The sequence below is a fragment of the Diabrotica virgifera genome, chromosome 3, assembly GCF_917563875.1.
Source record: "Diabrotica virgifera virgifera chromosome 3, PGI_DIABVI_V3a".
NCBI classification, from domain to species: Eukaryota; Metazoa; Arthropoda; class Insecta; order Coleoptera; family Chrysomelidae; genus Diabrotica; species Diabrotica virgifera.
In genome coordinates this window covers 118,840,056-118,867,769 of record NC_065445.1, presented here as the reverse complement: position 1 = coordinate 118,867,769, position 27,714 = coordinate 118,840,056, and the positions used below count along the sequence as shown (strand labels likewise).

General features: G+C 35.7%; 1 protein-coding gene across 1 annotated transcript; it reads left to right on the top strand.

Moving 5' to 3' along the window:
* LOC126881265 (uncharacterized) lies at positions 1–26,887 on the top strand. Its single transcript, XM_050645444.1, has 3 exons — positions 1–159; positions 25,923–26,143; positions 26,518–26,887. Exons 1-3 carry the CDS (start codon positions 69–71, stop codon positions 26,836–26,838), a joined length of 633 nt encoding a protein of 210 aa, XP_050501401.1. The 5' UTR covers positions 1–68; the 3' UTR covers positions 26,839–26,887.
* The last annotated feature ends 827 nt before the right edge of the window (positions 26,888–27,714 follow it).

Genomic DNA, 27,714 nt, shown 5'->3' with positions numbered 1-27,714 from the left:
AAAACACTTAATATTTTCGGAATGTTTATTATATATATAAACAAAAGTATTAGCGTACCTTTAGTTATATGTGCTTATATACCAAGATGATAGCAAAAACGTTGTGTTTTCTTCTAGTACTTTTCTATAGCCACCAAGCTTATGGAAGGAGTAGCCAAGGTAAGCTCAATATAAAACATATGCCTTAACTCTAAAATATTGTAGCAATTAATTTTGAACTAAATTTATATATTAAGGATTTCCACAGTCTTCACTGTATTCCTTCACTCAACCGTTCTCTCCAGCTCTTTCTGTCTTGCCAGTCCTCTTCCTGTAGATTTCTTCTCTCCATTGCTTCATCCACTTCGTCTCTGAAGGATCTTTGGGGTCTGCCTCTCTTCCTTCTTCCTATCGGCCTCCAATCAGTTATTCTGTTTAACCAACGATTTTGGTCTGCTCTTCTGACATGCCCGTCCAGGTTAATCTCTTCTGTTCGATGTAGTCTATTATGTCTGAGTTCACTCCCATTTTTCTCTTAATCTCTATGTTATTTATTCTATCTCTCCTTGTTACTCTGCAGCTTCTCCTTAGGAATTCCATCTCTGTTGCTCTTATTTTATTTTTGGTTTTCTTATTTATTGTCCAATTTTCACACCCATAAGTGGTGATACTTCTTGCCATGGTATTATATATTCGTCTTTTTGTTTTTATGCTAATGTTCTTATCCCACAGTATCGGGTTCACTTTTCGTATGCAGTCTCTTGTTGGTCCTAGTCTATTTTTTATATCTTCCTCAGTTATTCCTTTGTTTGATATTATAAAACCTAAATACTTCTTATCTGTTTCTCTGATTTGTTTACCTTAGTCTATTTCCAGTTGTTTTATTTCTGTATTGTCCGTTGTTAGCTATTCAGTTTTCTTTAGGTTTATTCAGGCCCGTGCGCAGGGGGGGGGGGGGTTTTGGGGGTTCTAACTCCCCCCCATCGAGAATTTTTCCACATAATTTTCCACTAGCAATAGTCCTTATTCTACGAAAGTCAAACCGACTTGATAATAAATATTTTGTTGTCAATTTTTGTTTCGACATTCTCAACTTTCTCGATCTTGTGCACGTTTTTTTTGAATTTTCCCGCCTTTTTTACCTCCTATTATCAGTGTCATTGTGAATGCAACCATCGATAGTATCGATTATGGAGACTTGTAAGAAGGAGTGGAAACGCAAAGCATCGTTTGTGGGCTAACTGATGTTTAAATTTAGTTAATTAGCTTTAATTTGGCAGTCAGCTCTGCATGCAATATAACAGCAATCAGAAATTGTTTGGGAACCCTCGAAAGCATTCATACTTTCTTCATCTATCCGAAACGCCAAAATGCTCTTCAAGATGCGATCAATGAAGATGAGACGCTACGTGAAAGTCGGTTGAAGAAATTGAAAAAATTTTGCAAAACCAGATGGGTAGAGCAACACAAGTCTATCGCAACTTATCTGCACTTACAACCAGCAGTAATTCGCGCTCTTGATGTGATTTCGACCACCTGGAAGGATCCGACGACTTCATCTGGAGCTTTCCAACTTCTTTCAGCAATAAAAACTGCAAATTTCCAGGTAAAATTCAAGACTCACACTAGCACGTTACCAGCTCTCTATTATAAGATGTTTGTATATTCTTCATTCTTTGAATTTAATTTCCAGATCTCCATGCATATTTTGAGCTCAGTACATTCTTTGACTTTGTCTCTCAGTCGAGTACTTCAGTCCGAAAACCAGGATCTTGGCGAGGCTATCGAACTGGCTGATGCTGCGAAACAAGTCCTGCTTGAAAGAAGAGAAAACGCCGAAAAGGACTTCAGAGGAATTTTCAAAACCGTGAGCGAAATCAGCGCAAAATACGACATCGAACTGCGGAAACCAAGGCTCGCGTCAAAACAGACTCAACGCTCCAACGTACAAACTGATTCAGTTCAAGATTATTTTCGCATAACGATTTACATCCCATACATTGATTTGCGGCATGATTCCCGTGACATCTGGGTAGACGAAGTCAAACTTTGGCGTCAACGCATCGCGGAAAGAACGTTAAAAATTCGCTTGAAGCACTCGATGTGTGCAATGGAGATGCGTTTCCAAATGTACATCAAATGATTCGCATTTTGGCAGTTCTGCCTGTAACGACAGCAACGAATGAACGCTCCTTTTCAACATTGCGTCGCCTCAAGACTTACCTCAGGTCAACAATGTCTGAAGATCGGCTGAACGGATTAGCTTCGCTCAATATACATCGCGATGTCGAGGTCGATCCGCAAAGAGTTTTGGAGAAGTTTTTTTCTACACCTCGCAGAGTTAATTTATTATATAATAACTGAATATCAAGTCAAGACCAAGACACAATAAAATGTCTTTATTTATAAGAAAAGTTTCTTATTATTTTTTATTAACTTCATAACCTAACATGATACACATATGTCAAACCCCCCCCCCCCCCCATAAACGAATTCTGCGCACGGGCCTGGGTTTATTTCCATCCCATTCTTTGTATATTCCTGTTCCAGTTTCCTCATCATAAAGCTGATAACATCTTCGTCTTGTGCGATCACTATTTGGTCGTCAGCAAAACTTAGGGTACCGTAATTTGGGGTAACTTGAGACGATGGGGTTACCTGAGACAATTTGGAGACACTATTATTTTTCGTCGATTTGGCATCCCGGTTAATATTGTTAGTGTTGTTTTGATAGCAAAAGGTAGCAAACGTGTGGTTGTTGACCGTTAGTAATTAAATTCTTTTGTCTTATCTAAGGTAAGTTGATAATTTTTTAATAAACGTCAACTTTTAAACTGCCAAATTTCATATAGTACATAACTTATATAATAATTCTATGACTAATATCCGAAAACAAGCAATTGTTGTAGAAAACGTAACCTCTAATATTAATATTGGTGTGCCGTAAATTTCATTGCGGCGTTGCGAAGTTTATGACTGCTATAAAATATTAATTCTCAGCCTGACCTTGGTTGGTCAACTTGAGACAACTGTCTCAAGTTACCCCACCACAAATTAGATACTGTAAAAACTAGTTTCTAACCTACCTACTTACCTACTTACCTATCTACTTACCATTTTTTCATTATTGTTTCAGGCTTAGGTATGGTTCGAACCCAAAAAAGAATTTTGGGATCTAGAAAATACCGAAATTTCTCGGAGGAGCAACTTGATAAAGCAGTGGAAGCTGTTAGGACCGGGATTTCTTTGAGGAAAGCCGAAGAAAAATTTGGAATACCATGATGTTCTATAAATAGAGCAATAAATGGAAAGAACACAGGAAAGGTCGGTAGACCATTTGTTTTAAATGAAGTTGACCAAAATGCTTTAGTAATGTGTCTATGTTCAGCTGGGGATTGGGCTTTCCTCTCACACTATACGATATTAGACTCATTGTCAAAGACGGGACATTTCTCCCTCCATATGTAACATACAAAGCTGAGAATCTTCATAATACCTGGACCGAACATGGCCCTAAGGGCACAGTTTATAATAGAAGTAAGAGTGGGTGGTTCACTTTGGAGATATTCGAAGATTGGTTTCGAAAAATTGCCTTGCCTTATTTCTCGAAGCAAGATAAAGAAGAGAAAAAAGTAATGATTGGGGATAATTTGGCGAGCCATATATCCCCATATATAATAGAGGAATGTAAAAAAAACAACATAATCTTCATCCTACTTCCCCCAAATAGCACTGGAATTACTCAGCCGTTAGATGTCGCATTTTTCCGCCCACTTAAAATTAAGTGGCGTGAAACTTTAGATTCTTGGAAAACAAAAAATCGTGGAACTGTGCCAAATGATACATTTCCTCGTTTATTAAAAAAATGTCTGGAGGCAATGGGAGAGAAAAATCTTTCACAAAACGTAATAAGTGGATTTAAAGGAGCAGGATAATTCCACTAAATCGAGGAGAGGTCTTGAAGAGGCTTCCAAGTAAACAGGCCGTAGAGGATGGCAAAGAAAGTGAGAATACCGTTGCCTGGGTAACTACATTTCAAGAATATTTAGAAGAATGTAGAAGGAAAGAGACAGATGGTTTAAGAAAATAAAAGAAAAAGAAATTGAATGTTCCTGCTGGTAGAGGAATCTGTGAAGAGGATATAGTAATTTTGGAAGACAAACCAAAGCCAGAAAAAAATAAAAGAAGCCAATTAATGGAAAAAAATAAAGAAAAACCATCATCCAGTAAGAATAGGCAAAAGACAAGTAAAGTAAGTATGTCTAGTGAAAGTGACGAAGACAGTTGCAATGAGGTTGTATTTGACGACAGTTCAGATGATGACTGGGATTCATTTCAAGCAAAACAGATTGACAATATTGAAGACAATATTACTGAAGAGACTAATGACCAGGATAATATTTACTCTCATCAAGAAAAACATCCTCTGCAGCCAATAACGGCAATAATTAAACAAGTTGTATGCTTTGTCATAGTTAGTTACGACTCAAATTTTTATCCTGGGGTAATTGAAAAGATTGACAGTAAAGGCGCAATAATAAGTGCAATGACAAAGGCTTCACGGGAAAACTGGAAATGGCCCAAACCTAAGGATGAACTGTATTATTGCTGGCAGGGCATTGTAGGTGGTATTAAACCGCCTAAAGCCCTAAATAATAGAGGTATTTTTTCAGTATCCGAACTAAAATTGCTGTAATTAATTGTTTTTAAATAAAAGTTTTGAGCTCTCTGTCTTTTTTATTAACCCAAAAAAATATTCTGAATGTCTCAATTTAACATAACACTTTATAATTATATTTTCGGTGTCCCAAGTTACTCTATCAAGGCGTAATTTGAGTCACTTGTTGAATTTATACGGCTGTCTCAAGTTACCCCATTCTAGTGTGTAACTTGAGACAGACATAAAAAAATTGAAAAAACTACTTACGACAAAATAAACAGAAATATTCTATAAACATATCATAGTTACCTATGCGACTAATGTTTTCAAATAGTTTTTGAACATTAATTTTTCCTCGGTATGTAATAAACTTCAGGTTTAAGTTAAAAAGTGTTTCAAGTTACCCCAAATTACGGTATACAGGGTGTTTCATTAATAATTGTCTATATAGTAACTGGAGAAACCTTAGCACAAAATACGAAGATTTAACCTAAAACACTTAAATAAAATGTGGTTCCTTACTGAGTTACAGGGTGTTTTATCTAAAAATTTAAAAACTATTTTTGCTCAGCATTTTAAAACTATTCGACGTATCCTTTTCATACTTAGAAGGAAGTACAGATACTGTAAAAGCTACTAAATTATGTTAAACAAACAATTCCGGCTATTACCAGAGGCGTACAACGGGGGAAAGTGAATGGTTCACCCTTTCCAAATTCTACGCCACTGGCGAAATTGCTATTTTAGTTAAATTTTTGGATTCTCCAATACTTTCTATGAAAATAATATACTCTTCATTCGTAACGATAAAGTAATTAGTTTTCGAGAACTTTGATGTTCAAAATGAAACGACACGGTTATTTTGATTAATGTATTGTGTCGCATCAAACAACAACAAACATAGAATATACAATACAATTGTTAAGAGTATAATCACTTACAGCAGTGAAGTATGGCAAATAAAAGAAAGATACAAGAGAAAACTTGAAGCAACAGAAATGGATTTCTGGAGGCGCTCAGCAGGAAAATCAAGATTAGAAAGGGTAACCAACAACAGAATTAGGGAAATAATGAATGTGAAACACACAATAGTAGATGACATTAGTACCAAACAGCTTAGATGGTATGGACACGTACAAAGAATCAAATCCTAACGTGGACCCCTCATGGTAGACGAAAAAGAGGAAGACCCCGCCTTAGTTGGAGAGAAGGCATAAATCGAGAAATGAGAGAAAGAGAATTGGATGAAGACCTTTGGATGGACCGAAGTGAATGGCGACTAGGCATCGGAAGACGTAGGAGAACGTTTTAAAACCGATATATATATATATTGTGTCGCTTCATTTTTAATTCCAAATATCTCGAAAACTAATAATTTTATCGTTACGAATGAAGAGTACATTATTTACATAAAAAGTATTGTAAAATCAAAAACTTACACTAAAATAGCAATTTCGTCAGTGGTGTAGAATGTGGGAAGGGTCAACCAGCCTCTATCCCATGTCGTACGCCTCTGGTAGTAGCTAGAAACGTTTATTTATCTTAATTTAGTAGGGCCTACAGTACCTACACTTTTTGCCAAGTATGATAAGGATACGCCCCATAGTTTTAAAGTACTCGGTACAAATAATTTTTAAATTTTAATCATATGAATTATATCATAAATTAATCAAAATAACTGTGCCGTTTCATATTTATCGTCAAATATCTCGAAAACTAATGACTTTATTGTTACCAATGAAGAGTACGTTATTTACGTAGAAGGTATTGGAGAATCTAAAAATGGCACTAAAATAGTAATCCCTCCAGTGGCGTAGAATTTGAGAAGGGTCAACCATTCACCATCCCCTGTCGTACGCCTCTGGTAGTAGCTAGAAACGTTTGTTTATTATAATTTAGTAGGGTGTCTAGCAGTCGCACTTTCTGCCAAGTATAAAAATGATACGTCAAATAGTTTTAAAATGCTCAGCAAAAATAGTTTTTAAATTTTTAGATAAAACACCCTGTAACTTAGTAAGGAACAACATTTTATTTAAGTGTTTTAGGTTAAATCTTCGTATTTTGTGCTAAGGTTTCTCCAGTTACTATATGGACAATTATTAATGAAACACCCTGTATAGATATTCGTTTCTTACTGGTATACTAGTATTACCCATTCCTTCGCACGTTCTTTTCCATGGTTTCAGGGTTTTTTTCAGGAATATTTTGAACAGGTTAGGGAAAATGGAATAGCTCTGTAGTAGTCTCTTTGTCTTCTTAAGGTAATACAGTAGCGATCAACAGGTAGCCAAAACGCGTTCCAAGATTGCGGCTGTAATTTTGAATATTTTTTCGAGATATTTGGCACACGTATTCGTATAGTCTAAGAGCTGGGAGCGGATTTTGTGCGTGATAAGTAATATGGAAAAACTATACGGGAATATGTTGAATTAGTTGTGTACATGACTTTCACCAACGGCCGGAAACCAGAGTTGGGGCCAAGGGTAGTCATAAGGGGTCAAAGTCGCGGATTTTATTATTTTTTTTATGACGCTCATGATCGAGATAGTGCACCAAAATTTGGGAATAAGTAGGTCATGACGTACATAAGTATAATCTCTAGGGCCTCAACGCTGCGTGGCCGACAAAGGGGTGGGGGTAGGGGTAAATATAAAAAATATACCGGGTTTTTTGCGACGTTCGTGATTGAGATAGTGCACCAAAATTTGGGTATAAGTAGACAATGACATAAATAATTAAAATCCCCAGAGCCGGAAACCAGAGTGGGGAAGGAAGGTAGTTATAAGGGGTCAAAGTTCCGTTTTTTATTATTTTTTTTGTAACGCTCATGATCGAGATAGCGCGCCAAAATTTGGGAATAAGTAGGTGATGACGTAACTAAGTAAAATCTCCAGGAGTGGAACGCTGCGTGGTCGACAAAGGGGTGGGGCAGGGGTGAATATAAAAAAATGTAAGGGGTTTTTTGCGACGTTCGTGATTGAGATAGTGCACCAAAATTTGGGAATAAGTAGACCATGACATAACTAAGTAATATCTTCAGAGGCGGAAACCATAGTGGCGGACGAGGGTAGTTATAAGGGGTAAAATTCGCGGTTTTTATTATTTTTTTTGTGGCGCTCATGATGGAGATAGTGCACCAAAATTTGGGAGTAAGTAGGTTATGACGTAACTAAGTAAAATATTCAGGGGTGGAACGCTGCTTGGGGTACAAAGGGGTGGTAGGCAGGGGTGAGTATAAAAATATATGGGGGTTTTTTTGCCGTTCGTGATGGAGATAGTGCACCAAAATTTGGGAATAAGTAGATCATGACATTACTAAGTAAAATCTCCAGGGGCGGAACGCTGCGTGGGGGACAAATGTTGTGCTGGGTCACAAAAAAAATAATACACACTGCGACTTTGACCCCTTTAAACTACCCTCATCCCCAACTCTGGTTTCCGGCTCTGGGGATTACTTAGCTAAGTCATGGTCTACTTATTCCCAAATTTTGGTGCACTATCTCTATCTAGCACGTCGCAAAAAACCCCTTATGTATTTTATATTCACACCTACCCCCACCCCTTTATCGGCCACGCAGCGTTACACCCCTGGAGATTGTACTTAGTTACCTCATGACCTACTTATTCCCAAATTTTGGTGCACTATCTCGATCATGAGCGTCACAAAAAAAATAATAAAAACGGCGATTTTGACCCCTTATAACTACCCTCATGCCCAATTCTGGTTTCCGGCTCTGAGGATTTTACTTAGTTATGTCATGGTCTACTTATTCCCAAATTTTGGTGCACTCTGTCAATCACGAACGTCGCAAAAAAACCCCTTATATTTTTTGTATTCACCCCTGCCCCACCCCTTTGTCGGCCACGCAGAGTGCCACCCCTGGAGATTTTACTTAGTTACGTCATGACCTACTTATTCCCAAATTTTGGTGCACTCTCTCGATCATGAGCGTCACAAAAAAAATAATAAAAACGGCGAATTTGACCCCTTATAACTACCCTCATCCCCAACTCTGGTTTCCGGCTCTGGGGATTTTACTTAGTAATGTCATGATCTACTTATTCCTAAATTTTGGTCCACTATCTCAATCACGAACGTCGCAAAAAACCCTTTATATTTTTTATATTCACCCCTACCCGCACCCCTTTCTCGGCCACGCAGCATTCCGCCCCTAGAGATTTTACTTAGTTACGTCATGACCTACTTATTCCCAAATTTTGGTGCACTATCTCGATCATGAGCGTCATAAAAAAAATAATAAAATCCTCGACTTTGACCCCTTATAATTACCCTCGGCCCCAACTCTGGTTTCCGGCCCTTGGTGAAAGTCATGTACACAACTAATTCAACATATCCCCGTATAGTTTTTCCATATTACTTATCACGCACAAAATCCGCTTCTATCTCTCCGACTAGTAATATAATAAAGAATGGCGGTACAGAGCCCAATTTGAAAAATATATTAATATGTGGAAATTACTCTGTAATTAAATAAAATATTTAAAAAACGAGCCTGTACCGCCATTAAGAAGAACAAAAAAATACACTTTCTTCAAATAAACTTTTTTATCCGATGCCTAGATTTTGTGTCATTTTGGAACTACTAATGAAATAAAAAGTTTTAGTAGTTCCAAAATGACACAAAATCTAGGCATCGGATAAAAAAGTTTATTTGAAGAAAGTGTATTTTTTTGTTCTTCTTAATGGCGGTACAGGCTCGTTTTTTTAATATTGTATTTAATTACAGAGTAATTTCCACAGATTAATATATTTTTCAAATTGGGCTCTGTACCGCCATTCTTTATTATATTACGAATACGTGTGCCAAATATCTCGAAAAAATATTCAAAATTACAGCCGCAATATTGGAACGCGTTTTCGCTACCTGTTGATCGCTACTGTTTCCTCTTAAATGGACTGCACATTCTATTGCCCGTTTTGATAGCTACTTTGTTATTCTTGTAGAGTGCTTTTACTGCTGTTATTTATCTTCGTGGGACTTCGATGTCTTCCATTGATGGATTTATATTTCTATAATTATTATCGTAGGTCACTTAGTTCAGTTTGTACAATTTTATAGTTGCAGGACTACATATTTCAGAATTCTTGTATTGGCTTGTAAAGCCAGCTTTCAAATCTACATAAAAGAGTAGGTGAGGCCATTGTCATATAAAGTTTTATCATTTTAGGGCTGATTTATGTTAGGACGGGGCGTGCACAATAGAACCGTAGTGCCGTAGAACAATAGAAAGCGCACGTCGCAGCACGTCCCCGGAGTCGCCCCTTTCCGTTGTATGATAAACTAGCCGATGCTTTTCATATCAGACAATTCTTCAACGTGCCTCGTTAAGACAGCCATGTCGTCTACGTCCCCGTCCTAACATAAATCCGGCTTTATTTATAGTTTTAGGTCTCCCTCATGTAATTTCGTTTGGAACGTCTGACTTTGGATCGTGCGACAACTTGAATACCCTTAAAAATTTGTCGGACAATACTACCAATAAATTGTAAGTATTGTTATCAAACGGAAGTTGTCCCATCTCTAATTGAATTGGTAGGACGGGTTTATGAGTGCTCGTAACTTTTATCAAGTTTTGTGATTATTACGGCTATAATTAAAAAGCTTTTGAAGCGCCAAAGAAACCATAAAGTGACAAAGTGAAATTGTGCATAAAGTGAGCCAAGAAAACAAGCAGAATAATTTGTAAGTACAATTTCTTATATTTACATTTATTGAACAGAACAAAAATATCGCTTGCAAATTAAAGAACTATAAAAACCAGAAACTAATTAGTTCTGATAAGGTGACTTGATTTTGAGCCATCGAGGCGGGCTCGCCACTTTTTCGCAAATCGAACTGTTACAAAATAACGATTGGACTATTAAGTAACGGGAGTGAATATAAGTAAGTGAAAATAATCTGTATGTGTAAGGTACCTGAATACAATATGCCCATGTTGGTAATATGCCCATTTCCATTTTTTGCTTTAATATTTGATATTCGACGAAGGAGGCGCTGGACACACTGAACGCCTAATATAACTAAGCCCGTGACCGACCGCAAGGTTAGTTGTGAGCTTGCCGTGGTGCAGTCAAGTTGTACGTGGTTTTTAAGAGCGTGTTTATAAAAATTAACGTCAGTTTTCACCTCTGTTTTGCACTTAAACGTTTTAATTTGTCTACGACATTAAGTGATTTCAGTCTGCCATAGAGTACTTAAAATGTAAGTAAAAATCAAATATAATATTATTCAATTCAAATATTATGTTTTTATAATTTAAGAAAATGTATTAATCATCATGTGCTAACAATATGCCCATAGTGTATGCTGACAATTTGCTCAAGTGGGCATATTGCCAGCTTATTATAACAGTTAATTTATTGATTTTTTTTGTTTTAGATAACATGCCTCGTGTCAGAAATAAGGGGATACGGTCGCAATGGAGCAATCAACAGCTAGAATCCGCAATTGCAGCAGTAATGAATGGAATGTCATACAATGCGGCAAGTCAAAGGTATAATATTTCTAGACGCACTTTGAAACGCTATGTAGAAAAAAATAGTACCAAAAAGGCAAAAATGGGGAGAAAGACTATTTTGAATATAGATCAAGAAAATGAATTGTCTCGACGAATTGTTAGATTGGCAGAACTTGGGTATCCCCTTAGCAATAAAACTTTGAAAAAATGTGTGTTTACTTATTGCGAACAAAACAATTTGCCACACTTTTTTTCACAAGGAACCAAAATGGCTGGACGTTATTGGTTAAAAGGATTTTTGCAAAGACACCCTGAAATATCGATAAGGAAAGCACAAAACATGAATCCTGCTCGGGCGCAAAAATTGAACAAGTTCATAGTAAAAGACTATTTTGACAAAATAAGGGGTGTACTTCAAGAATTAGATTTAATCGACAAACCTGAAAGAATTTACAATGTGGACGAGAAAGGCTGCAGACTCAGTCTGCATCATCAACAGACCGTTCTAGCAAAGAAAGGCGCGAAACGCGTACATTTGGTTGCTCCGGAACATGGGGAAAATATAACTGTTGTTAGCTGTGCTAACGCCAATGGCACCACCATTCCTCCTGCCGTTTTGTTTAAAGGACGGCGCATGAAGCCCGAATGGAAAGATAATTTGCCTCATGGCACGTTGGCGTTGATGACCCCTAAAGGCAGTATGAATGTGGAAACCTTCATTATTTGGTTGGAGCATTTGGCAAAATATAAATTGAAGGGAAAGTGTCTTTTAATATTTGATGGAGCCTCATGTCACTTAGACATTTCAATTGTCGAAGTTGCCGAGAAATATCAAATAACCCTTCTGTGTTTGCCTAGCAACACAACTCATGAGCTCCAGCATGGACAAAGCTGTGTTTCGTTCCTTTGAACACCACTGGGACGAACAAGTGTTGTTGTATTGGACCAAATACAAAGAACGTACTTTAACAAAGCAGCGATTTGGGGAAATATTTTCGATAGTGTGAGACAAGGCATTGACACCTTCTAACATTAAATCTGGCTTTTCTGCAACAGGAATATTTCCTTATAACCCCGATGCTATACCTGAAGTTGCTTTTGCCCCAAGTATTTTATCAGAAATTGAGAACATTGATCCCACTCCCATTAATGTACGCCAGAAAACACCATCTCCTACTCCAGGCTGTTGATATAACTCCTCTCAACAAAAAAGTGTACCAAAATATCAAAAGACCCAAGATTACAAAAAAAAAAGAAACCTAGAACTGAAACATCATCAAGTGATAGTGATAGCGGACCCATTAATGTAAGCCAGAAAACACCTTCTCCTACTCCAGGCTGTTCATATAACTCCTCTCAACAAACAAGTGTACCAAAATATCAAAAGACCCAAGATTACAAAAAAAGAAACCTAGAACTGAAACATCATCAAGTGATAGTGATATCGGACCCATTAATCTGCGCCAGAAAACTCCACCACCTACTGCAAGCTATTCAAAAAGCTCTTCCCAACAAAACTGTTTGCCACAATACCAAAAGACGCAAATTCACATGAAAAAGAAGTCTAAAACACAAACTTCATCAAGTGAGAGTTCTGGCAGTTATACTTCGGAATCAGAAGACAGCGGCGAAGAAGTTGAATTGGCAATAAATCCGTTTCATAAAAAAAAAGGAAACTTTCCTTATGAATTCTGAAAAAAATGATTTGGTGATTCATAACAAAGAGAATAACAATCTTCGAGAAGAAAAATGTAATATTGAAGAAATAAAAACTTGCCGGGGCAAAACTTTGGACACATCGTTTACGGATATGCTTGAGACTCCGGCAAAAATTGAGAAAAAAAAATACACAAAATAGAAAGAAGGCAATAAATAGCAGAGCTGTAGTGGTAAAAAAAATGTATTTTCTACCACTAGCACAGGTCAACGAACAGATATAAATAAAGGCACGAAACAAACTCTACCGGGTTCTTTGGTAAAGAAAAACAAAAAATAAGAAGACGTAGCGAAATGGTTTTGCAAAATTTGCGACAAAGCTGAAATAAAAGACACGCGACTATGCTTTATATGTGTACAGTACGTTCATGAAGAATGTGTAGGGCTGACAAAATTCGATAAGGAATCCTTTACCTGTCCTGATTGTACTGGACCCCACAATAATGTTCCTTAATTTTAAGTTATTTTAGTTAAAAATTGTTTATTTTGACATTTTAGTTTTTACAAAAAGGGTTGTTTAATATCTTTGTTTGGTTACATGTTTTTTATAGTGTCAATAAATATAAGATTTTGTAAGTATATGATTTAATTTAATATTTATTTCTATATCTTTTAGTGTTTTAGGTACGCGCATATTACCTTCACTCGACTGGGCATATTACCTTCAAGGGTTGGCAATATGCCCAGATGGAGGGTTTTTTTTTTTAAAAAAATTTCGACATGAAAAAAAAAATTGCAAAATAATACAAAAACTAGCGATGTTAAAACACCTAAACATTGGTATAGTGTTAAAAAATATATGAAAAATATATTTTTGTAGCAATAAATCCAAAAATTCCCTTAACATGGGCATATTGTATTCAGTTACCTTACAATTTCTTATATTTATTGGGAAAGAACAAAAATATCGTATGCAAATTAACGAACTATAAAAAACAGTAACTATTTAGGTTTGATAAGGTGAAGAGCCTCCGCGCTTTTGAGGCGGGCTCGGCACTTTTTCGCAAACCGAACAGTGACAAAATAACGATTGGACTATTAAGTAACGGGAGTGAATAATACATGCACGCTGCGCCACAAAAAATGGCTTCGAATTTGTTAACACCGGTAAAAATAATGGATAGATACAAAGTGGATTCGGACGACGACACATCCGAAGACCATAGAAAGAGGAACAGAGAAGAAGAGGAAGAATTGTTCCGAAAAAGTAAAAAAGTGTCTAGATCGCCTAACAAAACCCGTAACGAAGATAATAAGCTCGATCAAATTTTTAAAATGATGCATGACTTAACCACAGAAACAAAAAATTTAACAACGGAAGTAAAAGAGATAAAGAATGAACAGAGAAAGTACTGGGAGGAATTAAACGACCTGAAAACAGAATTGGAGAAAGTTAAACAAGAAAACCAAACTAAACACAAGGAGAAGGAAGAAATGAAAAAAGAACTAAACGATATGAAAATACGTGTACAAAGACTAGAAAAGGAAATGAAAGTAAATAATGTTGTAATACAAGGCCAATAGATACAATCGATAGAAATGCACTGAAACAAACTGTAGGAAACTTCATGGAAAAAGAAATGAATATCAATGTTCAAATCGAAGAAGTTATCAAACTGGGAGAAAAAACATGTTTGGTCAAACTACAGAACAAGTTTGAAAAAGAAAAGATCATGCAAAATAAGCTAAACTAAAACACATAAAAGGCAATAAAGTATATATAAATAATGACATAACAAAAGAAGAACTAAAAACACAGAAAAAAATAAGACAAGTCGCAAATGAAGAAATTAATAAGGGTAAAAGTGTTACAATAAAATATAATAAATTAATATGTAATAGATGGAAAAACACACAAATGGAATCAATACAGCAACCAGCTAGAAGAAGACTAGGGAAATCCAAAAAACTAACAGAAGATGAAAATACACAAACAAAAGCACAAATCACGACAGACAAGGCACAGAAAAAGGAATTGAGCAAGGACGAAAATAGAAATAGAGCATAAACGAAAGATAAACATGAAATAGACATAAGAGAGAACATATTTATAGGTGCATGGAATGTAAGAACCCTACACGAAACCGGCAAATTGGAGCAGGTAAGCCAAGAGATTGATAAGCACAAATTAGACATTGTCGGACTAAGCGAAACAAGATGGAATGGTAGTGGATCAACCCGAGTAGGTGACCAACAGCTAATGATATATTCTGGGAACACGGATGTAAATGACAAACACGAAAAGGGAGTGGCAATACTCCTAGCCCAAAAGGGGAGAAAGGCTCTAGTAGAGTGGGAACCAGTGTCAGAAAGGATTATTTGGGCGAGACTGAAGGCAAGATATTATAACATAATAGTAATAAATGTATATGCTCCCACAAATAAAAACGACGAAAATGAGAAGGAAGAATTTTACGAGCAACTACAAACAACGTTTAATAGGATTAATAATAAATATAGAAGAGATATAAAAATAGTAATCGGAGACGGAAATACAGGGCAAAAACGCAGAAGTAAAAAAACAAGCCAGAAAATATAAAATAAACTATATAAATGAGATGCTAAATATATCAGAAGAAGCAGCGAAAGAAAACGACTTACGAACACAATATACAATCATACGAAACTTAACAGGAAAAGCACAACGAAATATACGAGAAGTAAAGGATAAACAAGGAAATAGAATAAAAAATGAGAAAGAAATAATACAAAGATGGAAGGAATACTTCGAAGAGATATATGCTAAGCATGAAATAACTCAAATCATAGAAGATGAAGTAGAATCACCAGAGCTAGAAGTGAATATTGGAGAAATTACAATGGAAGAAATTGGAAACACCCTAAAACTACTAAAAAATGACAAAGCCGCAGGAATCGACAATATACCCATTGACATAATAAAAGCAGACACCGAGCAGTCAGTAGAGATGCTACATACACTTTTGAATAAAATATGGACGGACGAAGAATTGCCAAAGGAGTGGAAAGAGGGATTGATTATAAAAATACCCAAAAAAGGAGATCTGAACAAATGCAATAATTGGCGTGCAATAACACTACTAAGTGCCACATCCAAAGTGCTGACCAAAATCATTTTGGAAAGATTGAAGCCGGAGCTAGATAAAAAACTGAGAAACAACCAAGCAGGCTTCCGTTCCAACCATTCCACTATTGATCACATTTGCACCCTTAGAATTATCTTGGAACAAACAAGTAAATGGAATAAAGATATAGATCTGAGTTTTATCGAGTTCGAAAAGGCCTTTGACCGTGTAAATAGGACACAGATGTGGAAAATCCTTAGATTATATGGGATACCACAAAAAATCATAAACTTTATTAAACTCTTCTACGAAGGATACAAAGCCAAACTAGAACATTCAGGTGAAGTAACAGAAGAAATATCCATAGAAAGTGGAGTCAAACAGGGTTTTTTACTATCCCCTACCCTATTTCTTATTATGATAGATTGGGTAATGAGAAAAGTAATCGACGATCGAACAGGCATCAGGTGGAACCTTTTCAAATAGCTAGAAGATCTCGAATTTGCAGATGACATCTGCCTGATAACTGAACACCGAAATCATATGCAAGCAAAAATTGACAAATTGGCACAGTACTCCGACACGATCGGACTTCGAATAAACACAGAAAAAACTAAACCCTAAAAAATAATAACCATCCAAATAATAAAATAATGATAAACGGTAAAGAAGTAGAAGAGGTAGACAAGTTCACATATCTGGGATCTGTCATGGAAAGGAGCGGGGGGTGTAAAAAGGATATACATATACAGACGAGAATAACAAAGGCGCAACACGCATTCAACGCTTTAAATAGAATTTGTCAAACAAACGAAATATCGGAAACAACAAAAATTAAAATCTTTAACATTTGCATTAAAAGTATACTGCTCTATGGAGCAGAAACATGGAAACAGGACGAAAATACAACTAAAAAACTACAAACATTTGTAAACAAATCTCTAAGAAAAATCCTGAAAATATACTGGCCAAACAAAATAACTAATACAGAACTATGGGAAAGGACAAAGCAAACTAACGTATCTGCTACAATCAAGGAAAAAATGGAAATGTATCGGCCACACTTTAAGGAAAGACCAAAGCAGCATAGCAAGACAAGCACTTGAATACCAACCAGAGGGGAAAAGAAAGAGGGGCAGACCAGACAACAGCTGGAAAAGAACAACAACGAGAGAACACGAAAAAATTGGACTAAGATGGGGCGAAGTCAAAAAGAGAGCAAAAGATAGAAGAGAGTGGAGGGAATTAGTTCACAATTTATCCAGAGAATAAAAACAAAAGAAGATGCGCTGTCCCGGCCAGACAGCAATCCTACACTTTTGGCCAAGAAACGCATAAGCGCCCAATACTCCACAAGGATGGATGGAACGAGAGAGAGATTGTTATCAAACAATTCTACAAAAATCAGCTGTGAGGGTATAAATTTTATGACTCTTGATGCGTGCGCTCCTCCAAATACAGCAAAGTTATGTTAGCAAATTCATAAAATTTATACCTTCACAGCTGATTTTTGCAGGATTGTTTGATAAACATACTTAACATTTACGATAATTGTCCGACAAATTTTTAAGGGTACCTACTCCAGTTGTCGAACGCTCCAAAGTTGACGATTTCATGCATTCTCTCGGCCCCCTTTCCAAAAATGTTTCGTGTTAGAAAAGTTTGTCCAACTCGTCTTGAATGTGATGGGCCCACACTTCACAAAATCTGTGATTAAAATCTCAGAATTTCTCGAAACCTTTGTAACATATCCTTCATAAATGCTTCATATTATAATATATTTAATAAAAATCTCAGTATTTTTCGAAACCATTGTAAGATATCCTTCATAAATTGAAATAAATGTACGCCATTTTTATTCAGTTGCAATGCAAAGGCAAAACTGTCTTCTTTTTCATCTAGAACAGAGAGCGCAAACCATCACTCTAAATCTACGATTTTCGACTCTATTTGGAGTCATCATCAGAGAGGCGTAGGTTTGCTGCTCTCTGCCATAAGTGACGAAACTCCGAGAGCTTATCCCCGCATTGCAACTGACGTTTATAAAGTAGGTGTCTAACGACAGCTGGCAACTGACAGTCAAAGTTTTAAAGTTTTCAACCTAATAGAGATATTAAAAAAAAAGATATTTAATTGAAAACTTATTGGACCATTTTCCTGGTAACACCTCCATGGCTTCCAAAAATTGCAAGCCAAATGGATGCTGAAGCGAAGAAGACAAGAGGGAATTCAAAAACTTAAATTCACGACCGTCTGTTCAGCTGGTAAATTCCAACGGAAAATGGACCTAGTTACTCAAAGGAGTAACTCGTCGATTTAGAGTGCTGGTCTGCGCTCTCTGTTCTAATAGACTAAGAGCCGCTATAGGTGAAATTTCTTAATCATTTTAGGCACAATGGGACCCTATAACTTAAATAGTAGAACCTAAAAGAAAACGTTTGAACACTGTGCCGTCACTTTTCAGTGGCACATGCGTCGACAGTGGCGCATCAAACTTTCCACTTATGGACGGGATAAATAAATTAAAAGTTAACAGAACTTACTAACAGAATTAAATTTTTTTTATTTTTTTAAGTTCTATGTGATTAACACATAGGATTCATCGTGATTTTAACCCACCACCCCCCTTCCCCCTGCCCCCACCATCAAAAACTTCATTTTTCGTTTTTATTTTTTTTTGGTGGGATGCAATCAATTTTAAAATTTCAAAAAATTCACACGCATAGTTGAGGCTTTTATAAAACATGCCTATTTTTTATAGACCCATAGGTAGAGTGTACATAACCTCAAAAAATTAAAAGAGATTTTTTTTTTCAAAAAAGCGTATAACTTTTTTTGAGGAATAGCTGCCGGTCTAATTTTTTCTTAATCTTGTGTGTTTTATCAAACACTATATTTTAAATTTTTTTCAGATTTTTCCGTAAGTCTCCCCACCTTCAAAAATCCGAAAAACTGTTTTTTGGGGGGTTTTTGGGGATTTTCCCTATTTTATAGACTTCATAATATATCAAATCAATTTTGTTTTTATAGGTTATATGTAACTTAAAGTAACTGAATCCTTTAGAATATTTAAAAATCAGAAAAACACATTCAAACCCCCCAAAACCCCCTTAAAAAACAGTTTTTTGGATTTTTGAAGGTGACCAACGTTACAGAAAAATCTGAAAAAAATTAAAAATATAGTGTTTGATAAAATACACAAGAGTAAGAAAAAATTAGATCTGCAGCTATCCCCAAAAAAAAGTTATATACTTTTTTTTCAAAAAAAAAAATTTTAAAATTTTTTTGAGGTTATGTACACTCAACCTACAGGTCTCTAAAAAATAGACATGTTTTATAAAACCCTTAACTATGGGCGTAAATTTTTTGAAATTTTAAAATTGATTGCATCCCACCAAAAAAAAATAGAATCGAAAAATAAAGTTTTTGATGGTGGGGGCAGGGAGAAGGGGGTGGTGGGTTAAAATTACGATGAATCTTATGTCTTAATCACATAAAACTTAAAAAAATGAAAAAATTAAATTCTGGTAATTAGAGAGGGTATTTTTTAATTTATGTATCCCGTCCATAAGTGGAAAGTTTGATGCGCCACTGTAGACGCATGTGCCACTGAAAAGTGACGGCACAGTGTTCAAACGTTTTCTTTTAGGTTCTACTATTTAAGTTATAGGGTCCCGTCGTGCCTAAAATGATTAAGAATTTTCACCTATAGCGGCTCTTAGTCTATAAGTGAAAAATAAGACAGTCTTGCCTTCGCATTGCAACTGAATAAAAATGGTATACATTTTTATTTCATTTTATATTAGTTTTACTCCTTTGAGTAACTAGCTCCATTTTCCCTTGGAATTTACCAGCTGAACAGACGGGGTCGTGAATTGTAAGTTTTTGAATTCCCTCCTGTCTTCTTCGCTTCAGCATCCATCTGGCTTTCAATTTTTAGAAGCCATGGAGGTGTTACCAGGAAAATGGTCCAATAAGTTTTAAATTAAATATCTTTTAGGAATATTTTTAATATTTTTAAATTTTTTTAATATTTCTATTAGGTTGAAAACTTTAAAACTTTGACTATCCTTCAGGCTATCCTTTGACTTCTGGCAAGACGCTAACAAACACGGTGTGATAGCAGCTCATGACAAAAGATAGGTTTTAATAATAAATTTAAAAATTTAAAACTTGGAAATATTTTAATAGTGTAAACATAAGTGCAGTGCATCAGTGGACGAAAAGGCATCAAAAACTGTAAGTTATTTGCATGCCAATTTTAATATAAATTACTAAAATTCAAAACTATTAGACAAAGCTTGGCTATCATTATCATTGTCCATAAACTTTTTTGCTAATTACCTAAATTAAGTGATAAGGAACAAGAAACAGATAACAGAGCTCTTGATAGTTGAAAATTTAAATTTAATTGTAGAAGACAGAGGCGGCATCAGAAAAGTTTAACCGAAATAAAAACAAATATTTTTCACGAAAGATAATAAAATTTGCTAAACGAAGGGAGTAGAGACGGGTATATAGAAGGGTAGCTTAGGTGACTGGTCGGGGGGTGGACTGAGTAGCTTCTCGGCTGGTTTTCCCTGAGACGCCCAATATTGCTTAAGATCTGCAAGGGATTTCTCGAGAAAACCATGAGCTCAGACGACTATCCAGATGATCAGAACAAGAAAAGACCGGCTGAAAACTTCGAGATATTTCAAAACAGTAAGAAAGCGCATCAAACACCCACCAAAACAAGCGATGAAAAACTCGAGAAAATACTATATCTGATGCAAGAGATGAAAGCAGAAATAAAAGATTAGATGAAATTAATAAGAGAAGACCAAAAATCATATGCAATGGAAATGAAAAAGTTAAAAGAAGAGAACGAGGAACTCAGAAAATAAAATGAAGATATAAAAGCAGAATCAACACAAATAAAACAGAATATGGAATGGATAGAAAAAGAAGAAAGGAAAAATAATATTGTTGTAAGCGGCCTGAATATTGATACAAAAAATCAAACAGACCTCAAAATAGCCATGGAGAACTTTTTACAAACCAATCTACAGCTAGAAATAAACATCAGAACTGTAATAAAAATAGGAGAATCCCACTATCTCATCCAACTATATAATTGTGAAGACAAGCAAACAGTCATGGAAAACAAATATAAACTAAAAAACATAAGAAATCAAAAAATCTTCCTAAACAACCACATGACGAAACAAGAGAGGAAAATACAAGAACAGCTCCGAGAACTAGCTAAAAACGAAAAAGAAAAGGGAAAAGAAGTAAAAATAGGCTACAATAAAGTTACAATAAATGGGGAGGAGTGGAGATGGAATAGAGTAAACGAAAAAATAGAGAAATCTGTTCCAAAAAACTAAGGAAACAACAAACGAGGGATAGTAAAGATGATGACGACAACGCAAAGACAACGGAATGGAATTTGGATAAAGAAAAACATATAGAAGGAAAGGAAAATCAACAAGAACATGGACAAAGCTAGCACGATTGACATGGAAATGAAACAAGGACAAGACGCAAAGACCAGAATAAACGAAAATAACAACTTGAAAATTGGTACATGGAATTTAACATCACTTAGAGGAAAGGAATGCGAATTAGTGCAAGAAATGGAAGAATTTAAGATGCAAATAATAGGTATAAGCGAAACAAAGAAATGTGGAAGAGGAAAAGAAAATATATCAGAAAATTACACGATGTATTACTCCGGGGTAGACAAAGAACTTAGAGCAAAAGAAGGAGTAGGCATAGTAGTCACAGAGACAATAGAAAAAAGAATATCAGATTTCAAACCGATATCGTCGAGAACAATGTACATAAAAATAGAAATGGAAGAGGATTGGTACATAGTGCAAATATATGCACCAATAGAAGGAACAGAAGAAGAAAAAATGGAAGCTTTCTACAATGAACTACAGAATACCCTAGATGAGATAAGAGAAAAATGTGAAAGAATAGTAATAATGGGTGATTGGAACGCAAGGATAGGGAAAGATGAAAACAAAGGACTTGGTTGCATGGAAAGACATGGTGAAGAGACACTAAACAGAAACGGAATTAAAATGATCAGATTCTGCCAGACAAACGACTTATTAATAGGAAACTCATTTACACAGCAAGTACTACAAGATAAGTATACATTTGTAGCAGAAGGCAGAGATGCAAAAAGTATAATAGATTACGTAGTCTACACGCAAGAAATGAAACAAAATATAAAACAAGTCTGGACAGAGCAGAGAGCAGAGATCGAAACTTATCACAGACTGGTAATGGCAGAGATGACATGGCGAAAACCGGTACACCAAGAACAGATAGAATACAGCAGAATAGCAATAAAAAGCTAAAAGATGAACAAAAGAAAAGGAGATATCAAGAAGAAACTGATAAGGAGTCCAAAATGGAGGAGAGAAATAAAATAGAAATGGATATGGAGGAAAAATGGAAAAAATTTAAAGAAGTAATAATGAAGAAGGCACAAGAGATATGCGGAAATCTAACAGTCAGAAAATTAAACAAAAAAAACGGAATGGTGTAATGCAGATATACAGGAAGAAGTGAGGAAAAAGAAAAAGGCATGGAAAAAATACAATAGTACAAGAGAGGAACAAGATAAAAGAGAATACCAAAAACACAGAAACATAGTGAAAGAACTCGTAAGAAAGGGAAAAAAGAGAGTGGGAAGAAGTTCGGTGAATCACTAAACCAAAATTACAGAGATAACAGATGCTTCTGGAATAAAGTAAGGAGTCTAAGAGGAAAGAAAAGAAAAGAACTCAGAGGAGTAAAAGACAAACACAACAAACTAAAGACAAATACAAAAGAGATACTAGAGGTGTGGAAAGAGTATTATGAAGAGAAATATATGGGCGAGGAAAGTGAAGAAATAGAGATAGAGGGAACCGTAGAACAGACAGCAGCAGACGAAAACCAAATGGAAGAAATAAGTACAGAAGAAATGGAAGAAGCGATAAGTAGAATAAAAATAGGAAAAGCGAGCGGAGCAGATAAAATTGATCCCGAAATGATAAAATGGATAGGGAAAGAAGGAAAGAAGTGGTTGCTGGAAATAATGAGAGAAGCATGGAGAACAAACAAAATGCCGAGAGAGTGGGAAGAAAACTTACTGATCCCAATTCACAAGAAAGGAGAAGAATCCACCTGTGGAAACTATAGAGATATATGCCTCTCATCAGTAGTGTTCAAGCTCTATACGAGAATAATAGAAAGAAGATTAAGAACGGAGGTAGAAGAAAAACTGGAAGACGAACAAACAGCATTCAGAGCAAAAAGGCAAACAGTTGACAACATAAGCATATTACGAAATATAATAGAAAAAGGTAATGATCGGGGAACAAACATATAATATATGACCTTCATAGACCTTAAAGCAGCGTTCGACTCAGTAGACCGAAAAGTATTGTGGAATACTGTAGAGGAGCTGGGAATACCGAGGAAACTATTAGAGATAATTAAAAGTACGTACAGCAGAGTGGTGGGAAAAGTGCAAATGGGAGGTAGCAGATCACTAGAATTTAGGATGAACAAGGGGATAAAACAGGGAGATAGCCTAAGTCCACTCCTATTCGTCATAATTATTGACAAATTATTTAAAAATGTAAAAAGAAGAACAAACCACTTAAAAACAATAATAGGCTACACGCACCTAACATCAGTTATGATAGAAGGATTACTGTATGCTGAAGACGTCGTTCTCCTAGCAGATAACCCGAGAAAGATGCAGCGATTAACTGATATATGGACTGAGGAAATAGAGAAAATGAAATTAGAAATAAAAATCAGCAAATGCAAGACGATGAAAATAGGTCAGAAGGAACAGGAAATTAAAGGCGAAACACGAGTGCTCTGTAAAGGACAAGAATTGGAGAGGGTGACGGCCTACGAGTACCTGGGCACGATAATATCGAATGACGGAAAGCTAGACCTAGAAATTGCAAATAGGACAAAGAAAGCTACGAAAATATACTATGCCATTAATAATACGATACTGGGAAAAAGGGAAATCAGCCAGGAAACAAAAATGCATGTATATAATACAATCACAGTACCAACTCTTCTATATGCAAGCGAGACATGGGTCACAAATAAAAGACATGAAAGTGCCATAAATGCAGCAGAAATGAAGCAGCTGAGAAAAATAGCTGGAAAGACGAAGATGGACAGAGAAAGGAACGAAAACATCAGAAACGTGCTAAGTCAGGAACCAATAGAGAAAAAAATTGAAAAAAGAAAACTAAATTGGTGTGGACATATAACTAGGATGAACGAGAACAGACTAGTAAAGAAGGTGACAGATGCCAAAAGACAGGGGAAAAGAAGAAGGGGCAGACCTAGAAAGGGGTGGATGGAGCAAATCGAGGAAATCGGGACAAATAGAGGGAAAACAGTGCAACAGATGAAGGAAATGGCAGGAGACCGGAAGGCGTGGAAGAAATGGGTAAAAGATGGATAGGTGATACCAAAGTCCGACGCTCTTATAGGGCATAAGGACAACGAGAAGAAGAAGAAGACTATCCTTCATAAATGTTTGATATTATAATATACACTGCGAAGCATAAGTTAGGGATATAGAAAATTATGCTCATTTTCATAGTTGATCGTAAACAGATTAACGGATTCCGCTAATTTTTTTCATTATTTTAGATTTATCTTTGGTAGCAAAAGGTATACTCAAACTTATTTTTTGAACCTTATACCGGGTGGAAGAAAAGAAATGTTTTTCTTATGTTACGTTTGAGACGCCCTGTAGGGAAGACAAGGTGTGGATATATATCGAAATCTCATTGTAGTCTGATGTTTTATGAACATTTTACTTTTTGAATATCCCTGATAACTTAAAAAAAAAGAAAATATGTGGTTTTACCTTTTACCATGTGTTTTAACTGAAACTAAACTAAATTAACATTAAAAAATAACAGTTTACAAAACTTTAAAAACAGAAAGGCACATAACATAAACAATTCTGATCGACACCCGTAAGAGTTATTTGTCGACCAGGTAAGCGGTATGCACAGCGCAACATAAGAGAGACGAGATTGTTTAATGGAGGCTCTGTCATGTTTTGGGGTGGATTTTCTTTGAGAGTAAGTACGGATTTGGTGTCTACGTGGAGGCACTTTAAATAGCGAGAGGTACATTACAGAGTTTTTTCTTTGAACACTCGGTTCCTTTCGCACTATATATAGAAAATAATTTCATCTTAGTGGTATGATAAGACATGGTATCCGCACGTATCGCATGTCGTATTCCCTATATCGCGTGCCCATAAAATGGACATAATTTTTTATATCAATAACTTATGCCTCGCAGTATAATATCAAACATTTGTGCAGCATCGGTGCCGCCCAAAATCCCGACAGCCAAAATCCCGACAGCCAAAATCCTGACGGCCAAAAAACCGACACGCCAGAATCCCGACAGACCAAAATCCCGACATGTAAATTATTATGTATATTAAAAGAAAAAATTATTTAAACACTTCATTTTATAATAAAAAAGCTATACTTACTGAAATGGAAGGTTTTAAGTGACATGATAATATCTATTATATGAAAGTAAACTTGAATTCAGGATTTGATTATAAATATATTATTGCACTATATAGTGACAAAAAAAATAATTTAATTCATATACCCATGTTAGTACTTTTGTTTAGTAACAAAAAATAAAAACAGATGGCCATAAACAAAAAACAAGAAATAAATGTAAAATATGTTAAAAAGAAACTTATCAAACCTGTCGGGATTCTGGCCTGTCGGGATTTTGGCCTGTCGGGATTCTGGCGTGTCGGGATTTTAGGGTAGACCCGTGCAGCATATATGTTACAAAGGTTTCGAAAAATTCTGAGACTTTGATTACAGACGTAACAGGTTTCAGTATCCCTACATGCCGAAAGTAAATTATTTCAGGTTTCAGTATATTACAGAATTGGAATTTTGTCGGTATGTGTTTCTAATTGTTTGCCTGTTTTACTAAAAATATCAACTTAAAATTATTTTCTTCCTCTAAAATTTTAGGTGACCTCCTTGAATGGCAGGATTATGATCCTGATACAATCCCTGACGATGCAATCCCTTCCGGTGAAACTATGGACAACGAGGATATTTATATTGGATTAGTGCACTTCAGTAATGAAAAATTTGAAGGTTTTATACCTACGAATATTGTCGCGGGACGAAAATGTGTGCATATTGTTGTAGGTTTAGAAGACATCGAAAAAATCTGCGATAATATTAAGGTAATGCTAATATTTATAATCTTATAGGTATAACAGTTTATTGGGTATTGGGGGAGAGAGAGAGACAAGGAGAAGAGAGAGAGAGAGAGAGAGAGAGAGAGAGAGAGAGAGAGAGAGAGAGAGAGAGAGAGAGAGATAGAGAGAGATAGAGACAGAGAGAGAGAGAGTTATAAACTCCAACAATGTATGGTTGCTTCTGTCTATAACACCCTTGTAAATATATAAAACACATAACATTACTCTTATTTGTTCTGACGCTTGTGTTAGCTGTATGTCCAATAAAGTTACTTAATTGTTTTAGTGCCAGTTTTCTCCAAAAAAAGAAACATAATGAAAAATAAGAAAAGTTTATAATTATACTTATTATTTTTTAGATCCTGGTTGGAAAAAATGATTACTTAGACAAAATCTACTGGGAGTACGCTCGACCTTCTTATTTCGGATCACTCTTTGACTCAGACGATTTCCGCCCAGTCCGAGCTGGATGGGAAGTACAGTCCCTCAGTTACAATTCCTCGGTCTATCTTGGAAGACAGTATTTTGGTGGTCAAAATTGGGTAGGGAAAATCTATAACAGCTACCCCAAAGAAGATGAAAATGGTGTAACTGTTTTTTCTTACGAGCAATATCGCAGTCCAGATACAGTTGAAATTGGGAAAGGCGCTTTATTTGAAGTTTTGTTATTTAAATATTAATAATAAAGTCATTATGTCATAAAAAATAAATGACATGTTAGTATAAAAATATTTTTTTTTTGTATAGGTATTCTGTAAGATAATTCATATAATGAAAAAGAGAAAGCTATAAGAAGACAAAAATGAAGCATTAAAAAGCCAAATTAACAACTCTGCCGAGTAAATGAAAGGAAATATTAGTTAAAATTAAAAGATCACGTCTTCGTACCCAGGTACTTGTATTCACATGGGTATAAAGATTACTCAAGATGGAACCCTCGATGCTGCTATAAAAGACAGAAACATATAGGGTAGGAAAGCCATATCCATGATGAACGGCATTCTGTGGGACCAAACAATATCCAAAGCGTACAAACAGCTTATATATACAATACCATACTTAAAAGTGTACTCACATATGGCAGTGAAGTTTGGCCATTGAAACAAAGAACAGAGAAAATATTCTGCTAGTAGCAGAAATGGACTTCTGGATAGAACAGCAGGCAAATCAAGAAGAGATCGAATACCAAATTAGAGAATATGAGAAATGATGGGAGTCACACATACAATAATTGATGACATAAAAACAAAACAACTAGTATGGTACGGCCATGTACAGAGAATGCCAGCTGACAGGATACCTAAACAGATTTTGGCTTGGCCAAAAGAGAAGAAGAGTTGAGAAGAAGCTGGAGAGAGGGAATTAAAAAAGAGCTAGAGAAAGAGAAATTCCACCAGGTCTATGGTTAAACAGAGAAGAATGGCAGTTAGGCGTCGTAAGGCGTCGGATAACGCTGTAAACCTATAGTAGTAGTAGTAGTAAAAGATAATGTATAAAGTTTTTTAAAATTTAAAAGGCTCTGTGTATTATAAATTAATAAGCTTATACATTGTCAT

Excerpts from the sequence above, each read along its gene's own strand:
- LOC126881265 (XM_050645444.1), top strand. The coding sequence starts at position 69 with ATGTGCTTATATACCAAGATGATAGCAAAAACGTTGTGTTTTCTTCTA. Across the intron at positions 160-25,922 it reads TTATGGAAGGAGTAGCCAAG|GTGACCTCCTTGAATGGCAG; the intron begins GTAAGCTCAATA and ends CTAAAATTTTAG. Across the intron at positions 26,144-26,517 it reads AAATCTGCGATAATATTAAG|ATCCTGGTTGGAAAAAATGA; the intron begins GTAATGCTAATA and ends ATTATTTTTTAG.